This window comes from Onychostoma macrolepis, chromosome 24 (genome assembly GCF_012432095.1).
Source record: "Onychostoma macrolepis isolate SWU-2019 chromosome 24, ASM1243209v1, whole genome shotgun sequence".
Lineage (NCBI taxonomy): Eukaryota > Metazoa > Chordata > Actinopteri > Cypriniformes > Cyprinidae > Onychostoma > Onychostoma macrolepis.
In genome coordinates this window covers 1,282,343-1,302,833 of record NC_081178.1, presented here as the reverse complement: position 1 = coordinate 1,302,833, position 20,491 = coordinate 1,282,343, and the positions used below count along the sequence as shown (strand labels likewise).

The 20,491-nt window shown below is 42.9% G+C and overlaps 1 protein-coding gene across 1 annotated transcript; it reads right to left on the bottom strand.

Annotated features, from left to right (window-relative positions):
- Nucleotides 1-4,906: 4,906 nt before the first annotated feature.
- Nucleotides 4,907-18,359, bottom strand: LOC131533112 (tripartite motif-containing protein 16-like). Its single transcript, XM_058765188.1, has 6 exons — nt 17,736-18,359; nt 9,106-9,201; nt 8,792-9,025; nt 7,976-8,135; nt 7,789-7,836; nt 4,907-7,568 (listed from the first exon to the last, which is right to left on the bottom strand). Exons 1-6 carry the CDS (start codon nt 18,306-18,308, stop codon nt 7,048-7,050), a joined length of 1,632 nt encoding a protein of 543 aa, XP_058621171.1. The 5' UTR covers nt 18,309-18,359; the 3' UTR covers nt 4,907-7,047.
- Nucleotides 18,360-20,491: the final 2,132 nt, after the last annotated feature.

Sequence of the window (20,491 nt, the reverse complement as noted above, 5' to 3'; positions counted from 1 at the left end):
TAATTTGTTTTTATTTATTTATTTACATTACATAACACAGTGGCACATTGACTTGTGATGCAAAATCCAGCAATATTTATTTGTTTGGTTTTCTTTCAAATACTGCACTTTCATTTCAAGTGGTTGAGTTTATTTTAAAGAAAGGAAAGTATTATGCTGGTTGATCTTGTTATCTTTTTATATTAGTGGCCTTCGCCTAAATGTCACCAAAAAACTAAAGCTTTAAGTTATTTTTCTTAATTCAAAAATTCATTTTTTGTAAGTGCCACAACAAAGTTAACATTGTAATAAATGTAGGTACTGACAGTGACATGAAAGCCTATTCTTTAAATGTGATAAGTGTTTTTGTTCTCAGCTACAATCTGTTTAAAGGCAGTTGTAAACTTTTTTTTACAAATAAATGAAAAGCCTTTTGAAATTAATAGCATCTCCCCTCTTGCTGTATCAGAATCTCACAGATTTAATCAATGATGGTCAGTGACACAATAATGTGTCTATTCCTAAGATCAAGCTGCCTCATTCTTTCAGTTTTTTGATTACATGACCTTGAGAATTACTTATTTTTAAATACTGTAATTGGTAGATTATAAGGCTATATATTTTATGTTGATGTATGGTATTTCTAAAGTGTTAAAAGGGGAAAAAACATTAACAGTGTATACCGAATCAAACCGAAAATCGTGACCACAGAGCCGTGATACAAACTGAACCGAGGATTTTATGAACTGTCCCACCCCTACTCTTAACACTTAAATGCACGTGTAACATTCAGTCCACTAAAGGCGAGCGTAGTGAACCCAAGTGCAGTTTATTTACAAAAGTAATCCAATATCCAAACGTAATCCAAAAAGACGAAGACTTGATTTGAAACAGACTTGGCATGAAACAGACCAGACTCACCGACAGCAGGTAACAACATCAATACACAAAGAGAGACAATGGCAACATGATGGCTACTTATAGCAAACAATACAGGTCACATGACAAGAATCAACCAATGAGCAAACAGAACTGAGAGTCACATGACAGGACAATAACCAATCAGAACATGACACAATGAACAAAGGAACCAATAGCAGGAATACATGAGGACAAGGGAAGCATGACACAAACAGAGACCATGACTAAACTCCAAAATAAAAGACATGAAAACATGAACATGACACAAAACCCAAAAAGCCATGTTACATATCATCCCCTCTAAGGGCACCTCCAGACGCCCTAACAAACCAGAACAAAACCCAAAAAATCTAGGAGGGTGGTAGAGCGGAGGCGGAACAGGGGGCGAAAGCCAGGCCCATGCAGGGGAACAGGGTCCGAATCGCAGAATAGTGGCTGGCCTGGGCAGTGGAAAACAGTGAAACTCTGGAGGACCTGGGCCGTGGATCAGAGGCAGACTGTGGAACTGTGGAACAGGAGACCACCAGGTCAGATCCAGAGGTGCTTGGAGCTATGGCGGAGCAGGCAGAGGACCGCCAGGTTAGCAGAGCATGCAGGAGCAAAGATCACCACAGTGGAACAGATGACCACCACAGCAAAGCAGGTACCCACCAAGGCGGATCAGGTGGGACTGAAACAGCGAGCACAGAGAGGTTAACACCGGCCTCCTTGGCCGTAACAGGACAGGCAGAGAGCTCAAGGACGGCTTCCTTGGCTGTGACAGGACAGGCAGAGACTTTATGGACGGCCTCCATGGTCGTGACAGGGCAGACTGTGAGTTCATGAACGGATGGTTCTGCAGTGGATGCCGCCACCTCTGAGGCAGACTCATGGACAGGGGAGGCCTCAGGAGCAGGCTTTAACTTAACAGACTAGACTCACCGACAGAAGGTTACAATATCAATACATGAAGAGAGACAATGGCAACATGATGGCTACTTATAGCAAACAATACAAGTTACATGACAATAATCAACCAATGAGAAAGTTCGCAGGCTCATGTCCTCTACCACACTTCCAGCATCGGTTGTTGTCCTTTATCCATGCTGTTCTTTGTGCAATGTTTAATTTGCCAAATGCAGGGCAAGGGTTGAGGTAATGCTGCAGGCATTTGCAGAAAGGGCAGTACGGCTTAAAGCCTTCCCGTTTCTTGACCTTTATCTGTTCTTTGTTTGTCCGCAATGGCAAAGTAGCTGAAGTGGAGGGTCTTTCTGTTGCATTATCCATGCCATAGTAGATTGTGGACTGTACCTTTGGTGGCTTTAGGGGTTTCTGCTCTCTGTTCTCAATGCGAGGTCTATCTGAACTGTACAGCTCAGCTGCTCTCCTCGATATCTGAAGTGCTTGTGATTTTTTTCTCGAGCCACTCTGCAAACTCAGGAAGAGTGTAGGTTCTGTCAGTCCCATTCTGGAGAATGCCGTTGGTCATGCAGTACTCAACAAAGCTATCTCTATAAGAGGATGGGAGCTTGGTGAGCAATCTGTCGACAAGTGAGCCACACATAAGCTCAGTTCTGGAAGACCCTTCCAATGTGTTAAGAAGACCAACGAGAGAGCTAACAGATAAAGCAAAGTCCTCAAACCCTTGAGCATCCCCTGGTTTCAATGGAGTTGTCCGGAGAATGTTGCTGATTTCTCCCTGTACGAGCTGTCGGGGCTGGCCATAGCGCTGTTGCAAAGCTTGCATGGCTCTAGTATAAGGCCTGGGATCATACATGTATCGCTTAGCTATCTGGAAGGCAGCTGGTAATTTAAGATGATCAAGTAACACTTGAAATTTATAGTCCTCCGTCAAATGAAGATGTCGGCCAAGGACACCATCAAGTCCCTTCTTTAACAGAGCAAAATCACTCTTCTTCCCAGTGGTGAAATTGATTAGCTTAGGTTTAGGTTTTCCATAAGAGGAAGCGATAGCCATCTCCACCATGCTTGGAACTTGAACTGCTGGCTGAACAGTAGAATAGAATGGTACAGAATATGACTGTGGGTGAGGTATTGCATCTGGGGGCCTAACAGGTTGATAGCCCTGTGAGTATGGATCTGAATAATTTACAGATTGCAATGGGAGAGGTTCTGAGTACTGCGACATCAAAGGCTGTGCTGGAGCGAATGGCGGTAATGACTGCATGAACTGTGATTGCACGTAATTAGGATTCGCAGTATTGCTTGGCACAGTTGTAGAATGTGCATGAAGTGGTGGATGGGTAGGTACAGTTTGGTACACTGTAGACGTAGGTGATGTCATTGGAAGGATGCGTTGTTGTAGAGAGGACTGGACTTGGAAACTCTGCTGAAGATCACCAGGCCATTGATAAACATGTGGTGGACACATCATACCCGCTGGAGCAGACTCTGGGCGAGCCTCACATTGCTCTACATGATGCTTGGTGACAGGAACAGAGGCTGGACGAGACAAGGGCTGTTGAGCCTGAGGCAGTAACCCTGAAGGCATCTGGAATGGAAGCTGACTGTGTGGCTGAGTTAAGGCTGTGGTTGATGAGTGTGCAGGTATAATTTGAGAAGCGTACTTCGCTAGTACATTGCTTTCAGAGCTTTGGTAACCTGGTTTCAAGTCTGCATAGAAAAGAGGCAAGCTGGCACTACGATGCTGGATGAACTGCTTTTGACTGCTTGAGTGAGAGACTGGCTTCTGATGTCTGGCACCCATAGCTTGGGAGTAGCTCAAGCCCTGATGCATGTGTGGTGAACCTTTGCCTCGGTCAAGAGACATTTGTAATGTGCTTTGTAGTTCTCTGATTTGCTCTTGAACATTCCAAACACACTCCTCCACTCTACGTAACCTTGTTGTCTCAGTGTACTGCTCAGTCCAAAGTCTTTCAGGTGTAGAAGTTCGATACTCAGCAGCTGGAGCAGAGACAATCTCACTAATCTGCATATGCTGTAAATCCTCCTGCAAGGGGGAAGAAACAAACTGTCGCGGTTGGGAAGCAAGTACAAAGTCCTCCAGATGTCCAGGAATCTGTTGAATCCTACTAGGACAGAAAATCTGTTGTTCTTCGATGTAATCCCGAGATGCTGCCATGAGGATAAGCTGTTGTATCTGGCTCGAAGGACCACTTTGTTAAGATATATGTGCAAAGATGCACTGGCTTTCCAACATCTAGTCCTCAACCTTGGTCAGAAGGTTGATAGGCAAAGATCCACGACAGTTTCAGGTGTCAAGCAGTGATTTATTCCACAATCAGTTTGTTACATGTAGGTGTGTGTGTGTGTGTGTGTGTGTGTGTGTGTGTGGTTTCTGAAATAAAAGAATAGCAATTAATAAACTTTCCAAACAACACACGATGCTCGTGAATATATTACAATAAATAAAGCAACACTGAAGTGGGAATTGAAATTACAAAGCGTAGTTTCGCTAATGACCGCAAGGTGCACCAGTAATAACAGAACAGACGGTACAATGTGATATAATGCTAAGCGCAATCAAATAGGATTACCCGTAGTACATCATGTAAACAATGTGTACCGATTGTAAATATTAATTTGACAATACAAATATCCTAAAGATCCATCAATATTGTGTATTTGCAGTAAACATAGGTTTTAACCATGTATTTGTACAGATCTATTGATCGAACTCTCAGAACGTGCAAATTGTAACAATATAACATCAAATATGTATACATAAGTCTACATACACACACACACACACACATATACATATTTCCTAACAATGTATATCTATTTAAACTTAGGTTTTCAAGAACGCACACACATCAGAACAAACTATGATCGGTTTCGATGCAGAAGCAACATTTTCTGTGGACCAAACTTGTCTGGGAACGCCCTTGACTCCGCCCACATGATGTCACTGAGTACTTCAAAATAAGAGTTCAACAGGGATTTTGTACAGATAGTAATAATAAAAATGACTGATATGACTTTAAAAACTAAATGACTGATTTTAATCAACTCAGAGGTTGAGAAAAGCACAGAAACACATGTATGAGGATTTATTACACACATTTATTCAAACATGTTATTTCAGTAACAGAAGTTCAGCTGCAGTATTACAGATTTTTTTTTACAATCACCAGGACACATTTCTCAATACTTGGGTCACTTTTTAAAACTCTTCGCACATTGAATACAACAACTGTCTGTGTTAAACTGTGGACCTGTCTGTGTTAAACTGTGGCACAAAATGCATTCAATAACTACTTATTTCAAATTAAATTAATTCTGTTCATGTGCCAACAGGCCAATTTGCACAATTACATACTCTTTTCAAAACGGTTTAACATAAGTTCAAAACCATAATACAAATATATAGCGGGTAAAATAAGTATTGAACACGTCAGCATTTTTCTCAGTAAATATATTTCTAAAGGTGCTGTTGACATGAATTTTCACCAGATGTCGGTAACAAACCAAGTAATCCATACATACAAAGAAAACAATACAAAAATGTTCAGAAATTATGGAATGGAATGACCCAGGGAAAAAATATTGAACATGCTTACTAAAATGTATTTACTACTTCATACAAAAGTCTATATTTGTAATGATGGCTTCAAGATGCCTCCTGTATGGAGAAACTAGTCGCATACATTGCTCAGATGTGATTTTGGCCCATTCTTCCACACAAACACAAACAGTCTTCAAATCCTGAAGGTTCTTCTAAACTTAGTTCTTTCCATAGATTTTCGATTAGATTCAAGTCAGGTGATTGGCTTGGCCATTCTAGCAGCTTCACTTTCTTTCCCTGAAACCATTTGAGAGTTTCCTTGGCTGTGTGTTTTGGATCATTGTCTTGCTGAAATGTCTACCCTCATTTCATCTTCATCATCCTGGCAGATGGCAGTAGATTTTTTATCAAGAATGTCTTGGTACATTTTTACATTCATCCTTCCTTCATTTATATGAATTTTGCCAGCACTACACCGTGATGTTTTGGGGTGATGTGCAGTGCCATGTGACCTCCAAACATGGTGTGTATCATGGCATCCAAAGAGTTCAATTTTGGTCTCATCTGACCAGACTATATTCTGCCAGTATTTCACAGGCTTGTCTAAATGTTGTGCAGCAAAATTTAAATGAGCTTCAACATGCTTTTTCTTCAGCAATGAAGTCTTGCATGGTGAGCATCCATACAGGCCACGGCGGATAAGTGCATTACTTATTGTTTTCTTTGAAACAATTGTACATGCTAATTGCAGGTCTTTCTGAAGCTCTCCACAAGTGGTCCTGGGTTCTTGGACAACTCTTCTGATCATTCTATTAACTCCTCTGTCAGAAATCTTGCGAGAAGCACCTGGTCGTGGCCGGTTTATGGTGAAATAATGTTCTTTCCACTTTTGGATTATGGCCCCAAAAGTGCTCACTGGAACATCCAGAAGTATAAAAATCCTTCTGTAACCAATGCCATCAGTATGTTTTGAGAAAGCTCTTTGATTTTACCCATCATGCCTTTTTGCACCTCCTTTTCCTCATGTGTTCAATACTTTTTCCCTTTGTTATTATATTGTATTACACTGAACTTAATTTCTGAACTTATTTGTTTTGCTTTCTTTGTATGTATGGATTGGATTGTTACCGACATCTGGAGAAGATTTCATGTCAACAGCACCTTTAGAAATATATTTACTGAGAAAAATGGTGATGCGTTCAATACTCAATACTTAATTTCTAGCGATTATCGCCGATTTGATTGCACAGATACTATTTAAACTAAACTGAGCTAGACAATGACATCTCTGAATTCAATAATGAAATGCCTTTAACTGAAAATTGAGTGTTTAATCTTATCATTATACATTACTGACACTCTGTCCTCCAATTTGATACTGTTAAGTGCTTTGACACAATCTGTATTGTTAAAAGCGCTTTATAAATAAAGGTGACTATATAAATATAAATAAAGGTGACTTATTTAACTCGCTGTAACTGTTGGTTGACAAAATGTCTTAATGTTAGGAAAGAATGGCTTAATTTCAGATGGGTATGAGGTTTTTTGGTAGTTTTACTGCATTTTGAATGTGAAATTAACTGCTGTGCATGTAATGCAATGAAGCGCCTCTCACTGTTACTGATTTATGCAGCTCAAAGCATTATGGGTAGAATCTATCGTCAGATAATTCTGATTCATCAACACAGTTTCACTGATGATCCAATAGAAACAAAAAACCCAGGATAGAGCGGCTGAGTGAATGTGGTCTGGACTGTGTGGATGAGGCTCATTGTGTCAGAGACGCTGAAGAAGGACAGAGTTCCTGCACTGTGATCCACAAACACTCCTATTCTACTGCTGATGGGCTTTCCCTGGAGAGCAATCCGTATGTTATTGTGTATGAATGAGTATCTGGAGGGAGTGCAGTACAAACTCCAGGACTGATCATTAGATCCAAACAAACACTCAACACCTCCCTTCCTGCTGATGCTCTTATATGACACTGATATTAACACACCATTATCTCCACTCCACTCCAGCTCCCAGTAACAGCGTCCACACACACTCTCTCTACACAACACCTGACACACACCATCAAATCTGTCTGGATGATCAGGATATGACTGAACTGTGCCAGTGTTGGTAATCACACTGTTGCTCTCAGACAGATGGAGTTGTTTATTCACTGTGTTCAGATCCAGAGTGAGCTGATGGGAATCTGATGGAGAGAAAACACATCAGAATCAGGAATTATGAATCTGTTTGATCTTTTCATGCAGCTGAACTCTTCCTGTTCAGTGTATCATCAGTGTCTCAGTACAGATGACCAGATATCCTGAGCAAATCATCATTTATATCATCAACTCTTCTTTCAGCTTCTACAGGAAGAACATGAACACATTCAGCGAGTTTTTCTACATGTTTTCTTACTGACTTACATTGTAGGAAGTCGTTCCTGGTCCTGGGAACAATGTTGGCGAATGTGACTGTGGAAATCAACAGACATGAACATGTGATTCTCATGATCCTGCATCCATTACTAAGACATTTCTGAAATTATGTTCTCCATGATATGAGATGATGATGGACTCGTTTCTGAGAACAGATGAATCTCCAGGACTTTACCTCTGTCTGAGATCTTCTTGAGCTCCTCTTTGCAGAAATCCTCCAGTTTGTCTCTCAGCTGATGGACAGATTCTCTCAGATCATCAAAAGAGAAGAGAGAAATGATGGGATCGTCATTTATGTCTGTAGATTCAGGAGGTGCTGAGAGAGACTGGAAACTCTACAGAAATCACAAATCAAACTCATCAGCTCCACACTTGACCCAATAACCTGCTCCAACATCAGATTTGAGCAGCTCTTTTTGAATTGACTTCGGTAGCTCACCTCAATCCAGCACTTTCATAGCATCAGCTTCATTCTTCTCATATTCATTTTATCACATTAAAGCTACAGATTCTAGTATTTGCCATTTACATTATATGTGAACTTTCTAGGAAATAGTTTGGATGATAAAACATGGAAAAAACATAAAGGTCCATCTAACAGCTGAAGCACATCAACGGAGTCTCATAGTAGGGTTCTGTAGATTTGCTCAGGCAAAACCACAGACATTATATTGACCATTATTTACAGCATTAGAGCAGTTAGAGACACTGAAACTACAAAAGGACCCTTAAAGTTTAGTGAAGTTTGGTGGAGCAAGTGGTTTTTGGCAACTAAATATATCTTCCAGAAGAAAGAACTCAGAGAAATAATTCCTAAGAGATTTCCAGAGCTGAAAGCTATTAAGCTGCGTCTCGTTCAAAGATGATGATCAGATGAGAGTCTGCCTGATGATTATATAACAAGACCCTCATGAAATGTTTCTCTGTGAGTCTCGTGTCACAGCAGGATCTGATCAAGTCCACTATGACTCTGTTCTTCTAGATCTGTTACCTGCAGGAACTGGATGTGATCCTGTGTGTGTGAAAGCTGCTCCAGCTCAGCATCTCTCCTCCTCAGATCATTGATCTCCTGCTCCAGTCGCTCTAGTCGTTCTTCAGCTCGACTCACTGCTTGCTTTTCCTGATCTCTGATCAGCCGTATGAGCTCCAAGCGGCTTCTCTTAATGGAGCGGATGAGCTTAGTAAAGATCTTCTCACTGTCCTCCACTGCTGTCTGTGCAGAGCGCTGTTAGGACACACAGTGATTCAGGCTTCAGTGAGTCTGAACTGAGACTGAGACAAACTTCTCTTCTTCTCCAGACTCACCTTATGAGACTCCACAGCCTCTCTCAGCTGCTGGAGATCTTTCTCTCTCTGCTGGATTCTCTGCTGGAACGTCTTCTGCGTCTCCTTCAGCTGTTTCTGCAGGACAAACAGATGATAGTTGTAAAGAAATCTTAAGCTCTTAGGTGCTAATTAATACCCGGTGGCAACCACCAAAAATTGTCCGGTCAGAACAATTAAGTTATGTCAGTTGGAGGAGTTAGAAGCACACACCACTTACAGACCACTCATTTCAGAATTTGAAGTTTACTTGAGTGTGGTTCTAGAAATAGAAATAACAATAATAAAGTACAAGTTTACATTAAAGAACATCAGTATGCAAGTGAATAACAGCCGGCATCTCGTATGTCAATAAACACGGTAAATGTTTATATAGTGATTGCGTAACAGGATTATCTGCAATTAGTTTACAGAGACATGTATTAAGGCATACGCGATAAGCTCGTCTTTAAACATAAATTAACGTAGCAATGTAAATATACAGTATGAAAAAATTAACTTACTAGTTGATGCACGCACACATGCGATTATTCAAAGCATCGCGGATGGAATGACGTTATCACCGTTAGATCCAACGATCTCACGTTTATTATAATAACAGCGCTTACACCTTTCCTAAACTGCGCCAGCATCCGGGTCTCTAACGCGGTCTGGGTCCTAACTATAGTTCATTAACTAACTGCCAGACTAATAATCACACAACGAATAAACCTATTACACAAATAACTGCATGAACAGTCAAACTGGCCCTCAATTTAGTACAGCCGCCCCCAAATGTGTTTGCAGATTTGCATCTTGGGTCAGTACTCATTCAGTCATTCAGGGAGTGGAGGTAGCTTAATTAGTCTGACAACGGGCCTGATGTAGGTTCTGTCTTTGACCTGAACCTCCACAGCTCTGACTTTACCATCAGCTCCAGGTATGACAGCTTTCACCTTCCCAATGGGCCAGAGTGCTCGTGGGAGATTGTGGATCAGCGATCATAACTACCGTCCCAACTGTCAGATTGTCTTTCTCTTGTTGCCACTTCTGGCGAGACTGGAGTCCAGGCAGGTAGTTACACAGATAACAGTTCCAGAACTGGTCTGCCAGTATTTGGCTATGTCGCCAGCGTTTGCGGCTAAGCAGATCAGATTCAGGGTAAATTACCTGAGGCAAAGCAGAATCCAGTCGTCCCATCAAGAGTGAATTAGGAGTTACTGGGTCTGGATCAGCAACATCAGAGGATACATATCCCAATGGCTTTGAATTTAGAACTCCTTCTATTTCAATTAGAACAGTCCTGAGCACTTCTTCTGTGACAGTTTGTGCACTAATGGTTGTGTACAGTGCAGCTTTAACAGATCTAATCTCTCTCTCCCAAGATCCACCGAAGTGTGGGGAGTTTGGTGGATTGTACTTAAAGTCGATCTGTTGCTTGGCAAGCTCTGTTTGCAACTGAGGGTGAATATTGTTGAAGGCTTCCTTCAGTTCCCGGTCTCCGCCTCTGAAATTAGTGCCCTGATCGCTGAGCAACTCGTGAGCTTTTCCCCTACGGGCGATAAATCTGCGTAGAGACATGAGGAAGGAGTCTGTGTCTGCTTGAGATAGAAGGTCGATGTACACTGCCTTTGTGGTTAGGCATTTATAGATGATGCCCCAGCGTTTCTCATTTCGACGCCCAATTTTGATGGTAAATGGGCCGAAACAGTCCATGCCTGTGGAGTAGAAGGCTGGCTGGAAGAGTCTTAGGCTGGAAGGGGGTAAGTCTGCCATTTCAGGGACGTTGGGCTTGCCACGCCATTTCTGACACTCAATGCAGTGATGCTGAATTGATCTAACTGCTTGTCGACCTCTCAAAATCCAGAAGCGCCTTCTGATATCGGCAAAGACCCGTTCAGTACCAGGGTGATGTAGCTGTGTGTCATAGTGCTTAATTAGAAGTTTAGTCATTGGATGGACTGGGTCTAGAACAATAGGGTGCAGAATATCAGGGCTCAGTAGATGGCATCGTCTGAGTCTTCCACCTACTCTAATCAGTTGACTGTCAGGATCAAATTCAGGAGCTAATGTCTTTAGACGGCTGTTTGGGGAGATGGATTTCCCTGCTTGAAGCTGGGAGTAGTCGTTAGGGAAACTTTCCATTTGGGACTGTTGGATGACTCTGAGTTCAGCTTTCTTATATGTGTCAGCCGTGACCGTGTCTGTGGGGCTGGCCGCCCCGTGAAGGGATTGGGCTGTCACATCAAGAAGCTCTTGAAAGCTGTCATATTGAGACGTAGCACCTGGATGCCCGTCATCCTGAGTCATGAGAAGATGGAAAGATGCTGGTTTACGCAGTTCCTCTGAGGTAGCGGCTAACTCTAGGTTGGGTAATTTTGGCCAGTGCGATGGAGGTTTCTGCAAGAAAGCTGGGCCATCCTTCCACCGACAAGGTTTGGCAAGCTGAGACATGGACATGCCACGAGTAATATCATCAGCGGGGTTGTCTTGAGAGTGTACATATGACCATAACTGTGAGTCAGTAAGTTCTTGAATCTCTGCGATTCTAGTTCCCACGAACACTTTGAAGTGACACGAGTCTGACTGCAGCCAGCTTAAAACTGTGGTAGAATCAGTCCAGTATTTGAAACTGCTGATGTCTAGCGTGAGCTCTCTTTGCAGAACTGCTGCCAGTTGTGATCCAGTTAGAGCTGCGCAAAGCTCAAGTCTGGGGATTGTCTGCTGCTTCTTTGGAGCTACTCGTGATCTAGCTGCCAAGAATGATACCTCTATATGGCCCTGAGGCATCACAGAATACGTGCACACTTCTTGAACTGGTCAAGGGATCTACCTTCGTAGTGTAGCATCTGGGCAGCGTAACATTTGGGAGTTGTGGAAGCTTGTCTTCCCAAGTGAGCCATGCATTTCTGAGGTCAGCGGGCAATTCAGGGTCATCCCATTCTCTTTTTTTGTCCCAGAGCCTTTGTAATATGATCTTTGCTCGGGTGGTAAATGGGGTGATGAATCCCAAAGGATCGTATTGACTTGAAAGGATGCGATAAATGTGTCGCATAGTCGGCTCGGCTTTAATGACATGGCCATGTTTGTATCCAAGTGTGTCAGATCTACACTGCCACCTAAGTCCTAGTGTGCGTTCCTGAGGGCCTGCCCTGTCTGAACTGAACCAAAGCTCATAATTCTCTGATCTGATTTGCTGCGGCAGATGTTGCAGAATTTGGGGAGTGTTGCTAGCCCATTGGCGCAGTTCAAATCCACCCTCGGCTAGCAGATGTCGCACCTCATCCACTAGATGCCTGGCAGTGTCAAGAGAGGGAATACTTTGCAGCCAATTATCTACATAAAAGCAACGCTCTATTGATGCACGTACCTCACTGTCTGGCTGGCTGTGATCGGCAACATGTTTCTGGAGAGCAAAGGTTGCACAGCATGGGCTGCAAGTGGTACCAAAGGGTAACACTGACCACTGGTAGATATCAGGTGGGCTGGTTGTGTTCAGGTCTCGCCACAGGAATCGCAAGAATGCTTGGTCTTCTGTCAGGAGACGAACCTGATGAAACATCCCCTTTATGTCGCTGCTGATGGCTACTGCATGTTCTCGGAAATGGAGAAGTACCCCCAACAAGTTTGCACCCAGAGTCGGTCCTGGAAGAAGGTATTCATTCAGACTCAGTCCTTGAAAATTGAAGGAACAGTTGAATACAATCCTGTTCTGCGGAATGTACCACCCTTGAGTCTGTACGGCTGTGGATTGAGGGATTTTCTTAACATAGGCTGCCTCCAGCAACTTTGTTATTTCTGACTTGTACACTTGAGATTTCTCAGGACTCTGGGACAGCTGGTTTTCAGTCCGCCACAAATGAGGCAGTACTGCGTCCTTTTGGAGCAGCTAGTAGTGGAGGGCTAGTTTTCCAGAGGAGAGGGGTAGCATATCTTTGCACACCTTTCACATCTACCCTGATCGTTTTCTCCTCCAACATGCGCATAGCTTTTGTGTCTTGCTTCGATCTTGTCACAAGCTTTTCGTTGCGGTAGGGCAAGATGTCCATCTGCCACAACCTTTCTACTTGACTGAACAGATCATTAGGTGCAAGGCTGATAGATGTGAACAGGCACTGTGGCGTGTGGGGGATGAATTCGAGGAACTTCGATGGACCTTGTAATGTCCATCCCAAGCGAGTTTTCACTGCTGCTGGACCTCCAGGGGGTCCCAACCGGACTGGCTCAACTGGGGTGATCAGTTGTGGGTAATCTGACCCAATGAGCAGTAATGGCCTCGCATGGTCAATTGACTGCAAAGGTAGACCTTTGAGATGGTGATATCTCTTCTGTAATGTCTCAGTTGGGTAAGTATGAGGTGCTAGTCCAAGCTCTTCAGCTGTGAAAGCTCTCTTGATTGTGAAGTTGCGATCTGGTTGTGTGGCGGGACTCACTGTGAATGATACTGTGGAGCCACGGATGATGCGGATGTCTTGGCGCACTGTGCGAAGAGACAGGTTTTCAGGCTTACCGTGAAGGCTGAGTTGCTGAGCTGCCTCATGGAGAAGTAAGGTGCGTTCTGATCCATCATCTAGCAGGGCATATGTATCCAGTGAAAGGTCTCCGTTGCGTATGATGACTCTGCAGAGTTTCAGTAACACTTTACTGCTGCCTGTTGGACGGTCAACATACAGAGTTTCTACTGTAGTGCTGACAGACTGGCTGATCTCTTCTGTTGCTTTGGTAGCATGAACGCTCCTTTCATTGTTGACCTCATGCAGGACTTCTAGGTGTCTCCTCTGACACTTCTTGCATTTTGCTTTAAGAGTACACTGACCTGCTTGATGATCACGTCCACATTTCCAGCATCTCTGATTTGATCTGATCCAGGTCACAATCTGCTCTTTAGTCAGCAGTTTAAAATTTGAACACTGGTTGAGATAGTGTTGAGTTGTGTTACAGAATGGGCAGTATTTCTTCGGTTTCTCTTGTGATCTCACCTCAGAAACTGCACTTTGCTGAACTGATTCTGCCTTGAGGGCTTGCCTTTGCTCACTTCCATGGAGGATGGCAGTAGGTTTGTGGGAGACTTTCGGTGCTCTTCGCTGTTCTCTGCGGGAACTCATTCTCTCTCCACTTGAGTCAGTACTGAATTGAGTACCATCTTCTTGTACCCTCACCTCATATTCCATCCATTCTGCCAAGTCCAACAAGGTCGAGATTGGTTTCTTGAGGGGATTGACATACCTCTTAAAGTTTGCTCTGAGATCGTGGGGCAATTTATAGGGGTGGCACGGTACATGAAAAAACACCCGAACGTTCGGTTCGCTTGTCTCGTTCGGTTCGTGTGTGCGTCATGCGGTTCGCGCATGCGCAATGTAGCCCGTGCTCAGACAGTTTTGCCTCAGACAGTTTCGCGCGAACATACATATAGACTATGTGCTGATTCTGAACGCGTCTCTCACGTTGACAGTATACTTTAAAGGCTTGCGCACTCAACTGTTTGCGAAAAGGAGCTTTGTGCTCGAGTATCCTAACGTTACCTCTCTCATTCGACACAAATCCAAATATTGCATAATATTTCCATATTTGCGATGTAACGTATCTGAATATAATTTATTATGTAAATGATAGGTTTTGTACTTCAGTCGCGTTCCAACGGTGACACAGAGGCGCGCGCGCTGATGTTTGGCTCAATGAATTTTATTTTGATAAAGTACCAACTGCGTTGTCAAGTTAGCAATGCTGGAACTGGTCTGTGTGTGTGTGTGTGTGTGTGTGTGTGTGTGTGTGTGTGTGTGCGTGTGCGTGTGTGTGTGCGCGCGCTCCGGCGCGATCACTTCAACTGTTTCCTTATACCAGCAGAATCAACTTTAAACACATATTGTCTTATTAATAATCACTGTATAAAGGTCTGCTTTTATTTGTGTACACTCACAATGAAAACAAAACAGATTATATATATATAACATGTAATAATATTTAGTATTTTCACATCTAGATGGAAATTTTTTTTAATTTGCACTACTGTCTGTTCAAAATAAATGATAAGAAATTGAGCATAGTAGATTCCTCCACCCCCCCCCCCACCCCCGTTGTACCGAAATCGTAGCGAACCGTGACCCCCGAACCGAGGTACGTACCGAACCGTGACATCTGTGTACCGTGCCACCCCTAGCAATTTAGCCAGGAGTCGGGAGACGTGTGACCCGCAAGTCAGTTCTGTACGTCCAGGACCTCCTAACTGATCCAGCATTCCAACCAGGGCCCTTATCTTCAGAGCAAAAAGCCTGAATGCTTTGGTGTCACCACTTCTTATGCTGGGTCCATCCATCAGCCCAGCAATGCGCTGAAGTGCAAGTTGGTGGGGTTGCCCATAAAGTTCTGTTAGAGCTTGCATGGTATGACTGTATGGGTACCTGCTATTACTGTAGGAGTCAGCAATGAGCAATGCTTCCTCAAGCTTCAAGTGATCTGTCAGTATCTGGAACTTAAAGCGCTCTGTAGCGTCGGCAGGCAGAAGATTGTCAAGAGCTACCTTTAACCGGACAAACTCACGTGGATCCTCTCTAGAGAAATCAGGTATAGTAGGGGTTGGACCACGGTAGATGTTCTCTTGACTAGGTGGCAGTGAGGAACGAAAGGGCACATATTGTTGCTGTTGCCTTGAGGTAGGGCTGTAATAGTGTGTGGCATGCTCGGCCCTCAGGGGTGTTGCTGCACGCTTTGACGGTGGTGATGCCGATCTGGATGTCTTGGAACTCGCTTTCATTTTCTGAAGCTCATGTATGATCTCATCTATTCTATCACGTTGACGTTCTGCGCATAACTTATCCTCACTACACTTCTCTGACTTATCCCTTTCATAACGTGGATCTCTTTGATCTCTTGAAGACGTTACTCTGTGATATGACGTTGAGGTAGAGGCTTGTTCCTCCATATTACGCATCGAATGTCTGGGCGAATGAATTGGCTGAGATGCGGACACTGGTCTTGGAGAGTGTTCTCTGAGGTCACATCTAAGTTGACGGTTCTCCTCTTCCAGATCCTTCAGGCGCATCTGTAGTACTTCAGGAGAGAAGTGTGGAGTCCCTTCATAGGTAGGAAAGTGATCAATGCCAGCAACCAGAGTGTTGAAGGGTGGTAATGGACCTCCTGTAGCCCCTTCTAACTGTTCTCCGTCGTTGGAGTGGCCTGAGGGTGTGTGCACTAATCGCTGCTCTGGCACATAATCCACCTCATAGTCTTCGAGGTATCTTGGCATCTGTGTTCGGCGACGAGAGCGAACAGTAGCATCGCTAGTCTCTTCTTTAGTTATGGACATTATGCTATTTCAGAAGTTGCCCGGTTCCGGCTCGAAGGACCATGTAAAGAAATCTTAAGCTCTTAGGTGCTAATTAATACCCGGTGGCAACCACCAAAAATTGTCCGGTCAGAACAATTAAGTTATGTCAGTTGGAGGAGTTAGAAGCACACATCACTCACAGACCACTCATTTCAGAATTTGAAGTTTACTTGAGTGTGGTTCTAGAAATAGAAATAACAATAATAAAGTACAAGTTTACATTAAAGAACATCAGTATGCAAGTGAATAACAGCCGGCATCTCGTATGTCAATAAACACGGTAAATGTTTATACAGTGATTGCATAACAGGATTATCTGCGATTAGTTTACAGAGACATGTATTAAGGCATACGCGTTAAGCTCGTCTTTAAACATAAATTAACGTAGCAATGTAAATATACAGTATGAAAAAATTAACTTACTAGTTGATGCACGCACACATGCGATTATTCAAAGCATCGCGGATGGAATGACGTTATCACCGTTAGATCCAACGATCTCACGTTTATTATAATAACAGCGCTTACACCTTTCCTAAACTGCGCCAGCATCCGGGTCTCTAACACGGTCTGGGTCCTAACTATAGGTCATTAACTAACTGCCAGACTAATAATCACACAACGAATAAACCTATTACACAAATAACTGCATGAACAGTCAAACTGGCCCTCAATTTAGTACAATAGTGAATCTCACTGAAAATTACTGGCACTTGTCACGACCGGCTCAAAGCCGTAACAAATGAAAGGAGGACATGCAGTTGGTAAGGTTGCAACAGAAATATTTATTAACATAAAAAAGGAAAAGTATATAAATATTGAAACAACGAAAAATAAATACAATTTCTGTCTGACACAAGATGGTATAACGCCAGACAGAACAAGTCTCACAACTGATAACCAAATCCAAATAAGCAATCGGGATCAAACAAGCAACCCCCACGCCAACAAGGCCAAGGCTTTTATAGAGGGAAGAACAGGTGGACATCGTTCTCTTGGTCTCCTCGTCACACACTAAATCATCTTGTGAACAGTTGAATCCAGTAAAAGTGGAACTGATAACTAATGGCTGTATGCTCAAACTCCAGAAAGGAAGACTGATCATTTACCAGCATTGTACATGAATTGATATAAAGATTCAGACCTGTTTCACTCTACAAGTGTAAGTATAATAAAAGTGAAAATGACACAGAATTAGAGCTTCAAATAGAAAGTGTTTCTGCATCATTAATCTGTGGCTCTACACAGAAGATAAATAAACTGTTGGATCACTACACTGAGTATTAACTTGATCGCTAGTTTTAAATACCTGTTTCTCTGTCCTCTGTGCTTCAGCTGATACAGTGTCATGGTTTTTATGTTCATATTTTGTACACAGAACACAAATGCATTGTTGGTCAGTAATACAGTACATTTCCAGATGTTTCTCATGTTTCTGGCAGATCATCTCCTGCAGTCGTCCAGTGGCATCAATCACTTTGTGTGGCTTATATGAATGAAATTCCTCATGATGGTTAAAATGAGTTTGACAGTAAGATTCCTGACACACCAGACAGGACTTGATGGCTTTGTATTTTCTTCCAGTACAGACGGCACACTGCACATCTCCAGCTCCAGCGTCACAGTCAGCAGGTAGTTTGGTCTTCTTCAGTTTCTCCACCAGTTCAGTCAGCATGGTGTTTCTAGCTAAAGCAGGTCTTGGACTGAAGGTCTGTCTGCACTGAGGGCAGCTGTAGACTCTCTTCTGATCCTCCTGATCCCAGCAGCCTGTAATACAGCTCTTACAGTAACTGTGTCCACACTGGATGGTCACTGGATCCTTCAGGAGATCCAGACACACTGGACACATGAACTCATCCTGAGAAAATCTGGCTTCTGCCATTTTACTGCATGAATACAGAGACACAAACACACAACAGCTCAACTACACTTCAGTTTCCCTGAACTCATGTGATTCCTGTTTCCTGATTCTGTGTTTGAGTCACGTGTGTAAAACAGGTGTGTCTGCAAGTCTGTAAAGCAAGTTCCTCCTGTAGAGCTACATTCCTGCTGAGTTTATTTTTGATACACCTGGCTGTTTTTAAAGAAAATGCAAAGACCAATGACTTTAATTTGAGATCATTTTAAATTAGAGATCAAACTAAACACTGTGGGAAAGTGACTCTCCTGGACAAAGAATGTGGAACCCTGATAATGAAATGTCAACTATGTTAGCCTCAGACAAACACTCAAAGAATAAAAGTTACAGAGAAGCAGAAAAAAATACCCTTAAAAACATCTCAATTACATATATAACCCTCATTCCCTTAAAGGTCCCATGGCATGAAAATTTCACTTTATGAGGTTTTTTAACATTAATATGAGTTCCCCTAGCCTGCCTATGCTCCCCCAGTGGCTAGAAATGGCGATAGGTGTAAACCGAGCCCTGGGTATCTTGCTTCGCCTTTGAGAAAATGAAAGCTCAGATGGCCTAATCTGGAATCTTCCCTTTATGTTGTCATATGGGGAAAGAAATCTCCCCTTTCTCTGCTTTGAGAAAATTAGCTACTACCGTGCGAGGCAAGCGCAATTTTTTTTTTTCCTCGAGAGACATCATGGTTTGCAAACGAGCGAAGCATGGCAGTTGCTCAGTGTTTGGATGTACAAATGAACACCAAAGTATTTTTTTTCCCTTCATCCGAGCCTATGGCTAGCATTAGCTACATGATAATAACTGTAACAGCATACATAAACAAACCAACTAAAGTACCGTATCCAGACACAATATTTTAAACTAACCATTCGGAGACGTCCTGCTGTAGCCGCTGAGTTGCAACTTCTTCATCCGGTGCTTCTCCATCCGGATCAGATTCTGGGTCAAACTGAAAAGCTTGAACGAAAGAGACTTCAGATACAGTACTAGGGACCACTTAGGCCTATATAAAAGCATCCAAAAAGCAGCATGTCATGGGACCTTTAAGGGGGGAACAGAGAAATTATGTTGGTATTGACATATAGGGTTTCCCTTGGGAACCTTAATCACCTAAAGCTTATTTCTAAAGCACAATTAAAAACAACAATAAGTTGACCAATGTGCTGTACAGATTCTAAAACCATAGATAAACAGACATTAGATACACATTCAAATTATTAAAAAAAAACACGCAGTTTCCAACAGCATGTCACTGAACAGCATTTTGCAAAAAAGCCGGGAGAAAGGGACTTACTGTAAATGACACGAAAGTGGAGGCAGTTCATATGTAAAAAGGCAAACTGTTCCAAAGCCTCGGGGCTGATACTGCAAAAGCACGGTCCCCCCACAGTTTGCGTCTCGACCTAGGAACAATCAAGAGTTTCTGGTCAGAGGACCTAAGAGATCTTGATGGTGAGTACGTTTTCAACAAATCTGAAATATAAGATGGTGCAAGGCCGTTTAGTGATTTAAAAACAAACAGCAAGATTTTAAAAATCAATTCTATAATGGACCGGCAACCAATGTAAAGATGAAAAAATGGGTGTGATATGGTCCCGTTTCCGAGAACCTGTTAACAACTTTGCAGCGGCATTCTGGACAATCTGTAGTCATGACAGGGTGGACTGACTGATCCCTACATACCGGGAATTACAGTAGTCCAGATGAGAAGACACAAAAGCATGCATCACTCTTTCAAAATCACAAAACCCTCAGATGCAGATGTAGGCAAGCGCTCATGTGCCAAGTAACAACTGGCATCCCAAGTCGTAACTGTTACGGGGCTGACAAGACGTGAGACGTGCGGATCCATATGCAAGCTTTTATTGATAAGAGATGAGGTCTTAACAGGCAGGGTCGAACAATGGCAGACAGGTATATCATAGGCAATGCAAAGAGTCATCTAAAACGGGCGTGGGTCAGATGACAGCGAACAGTATCCAAAGGGGCTTGACAAGAGAGGTAATCCAAAATGTAAGCAATAGTCCAGGCAGGGGAAAACACAATCTGAAACAGGCAAGGCAAGGCAAGACTAAGAAAACTAACAGGGCTCTGTAGAGTAGCTAAAACTAGAACAGTGATAAATGCATACAATACTCGGCGATGACAGAGAG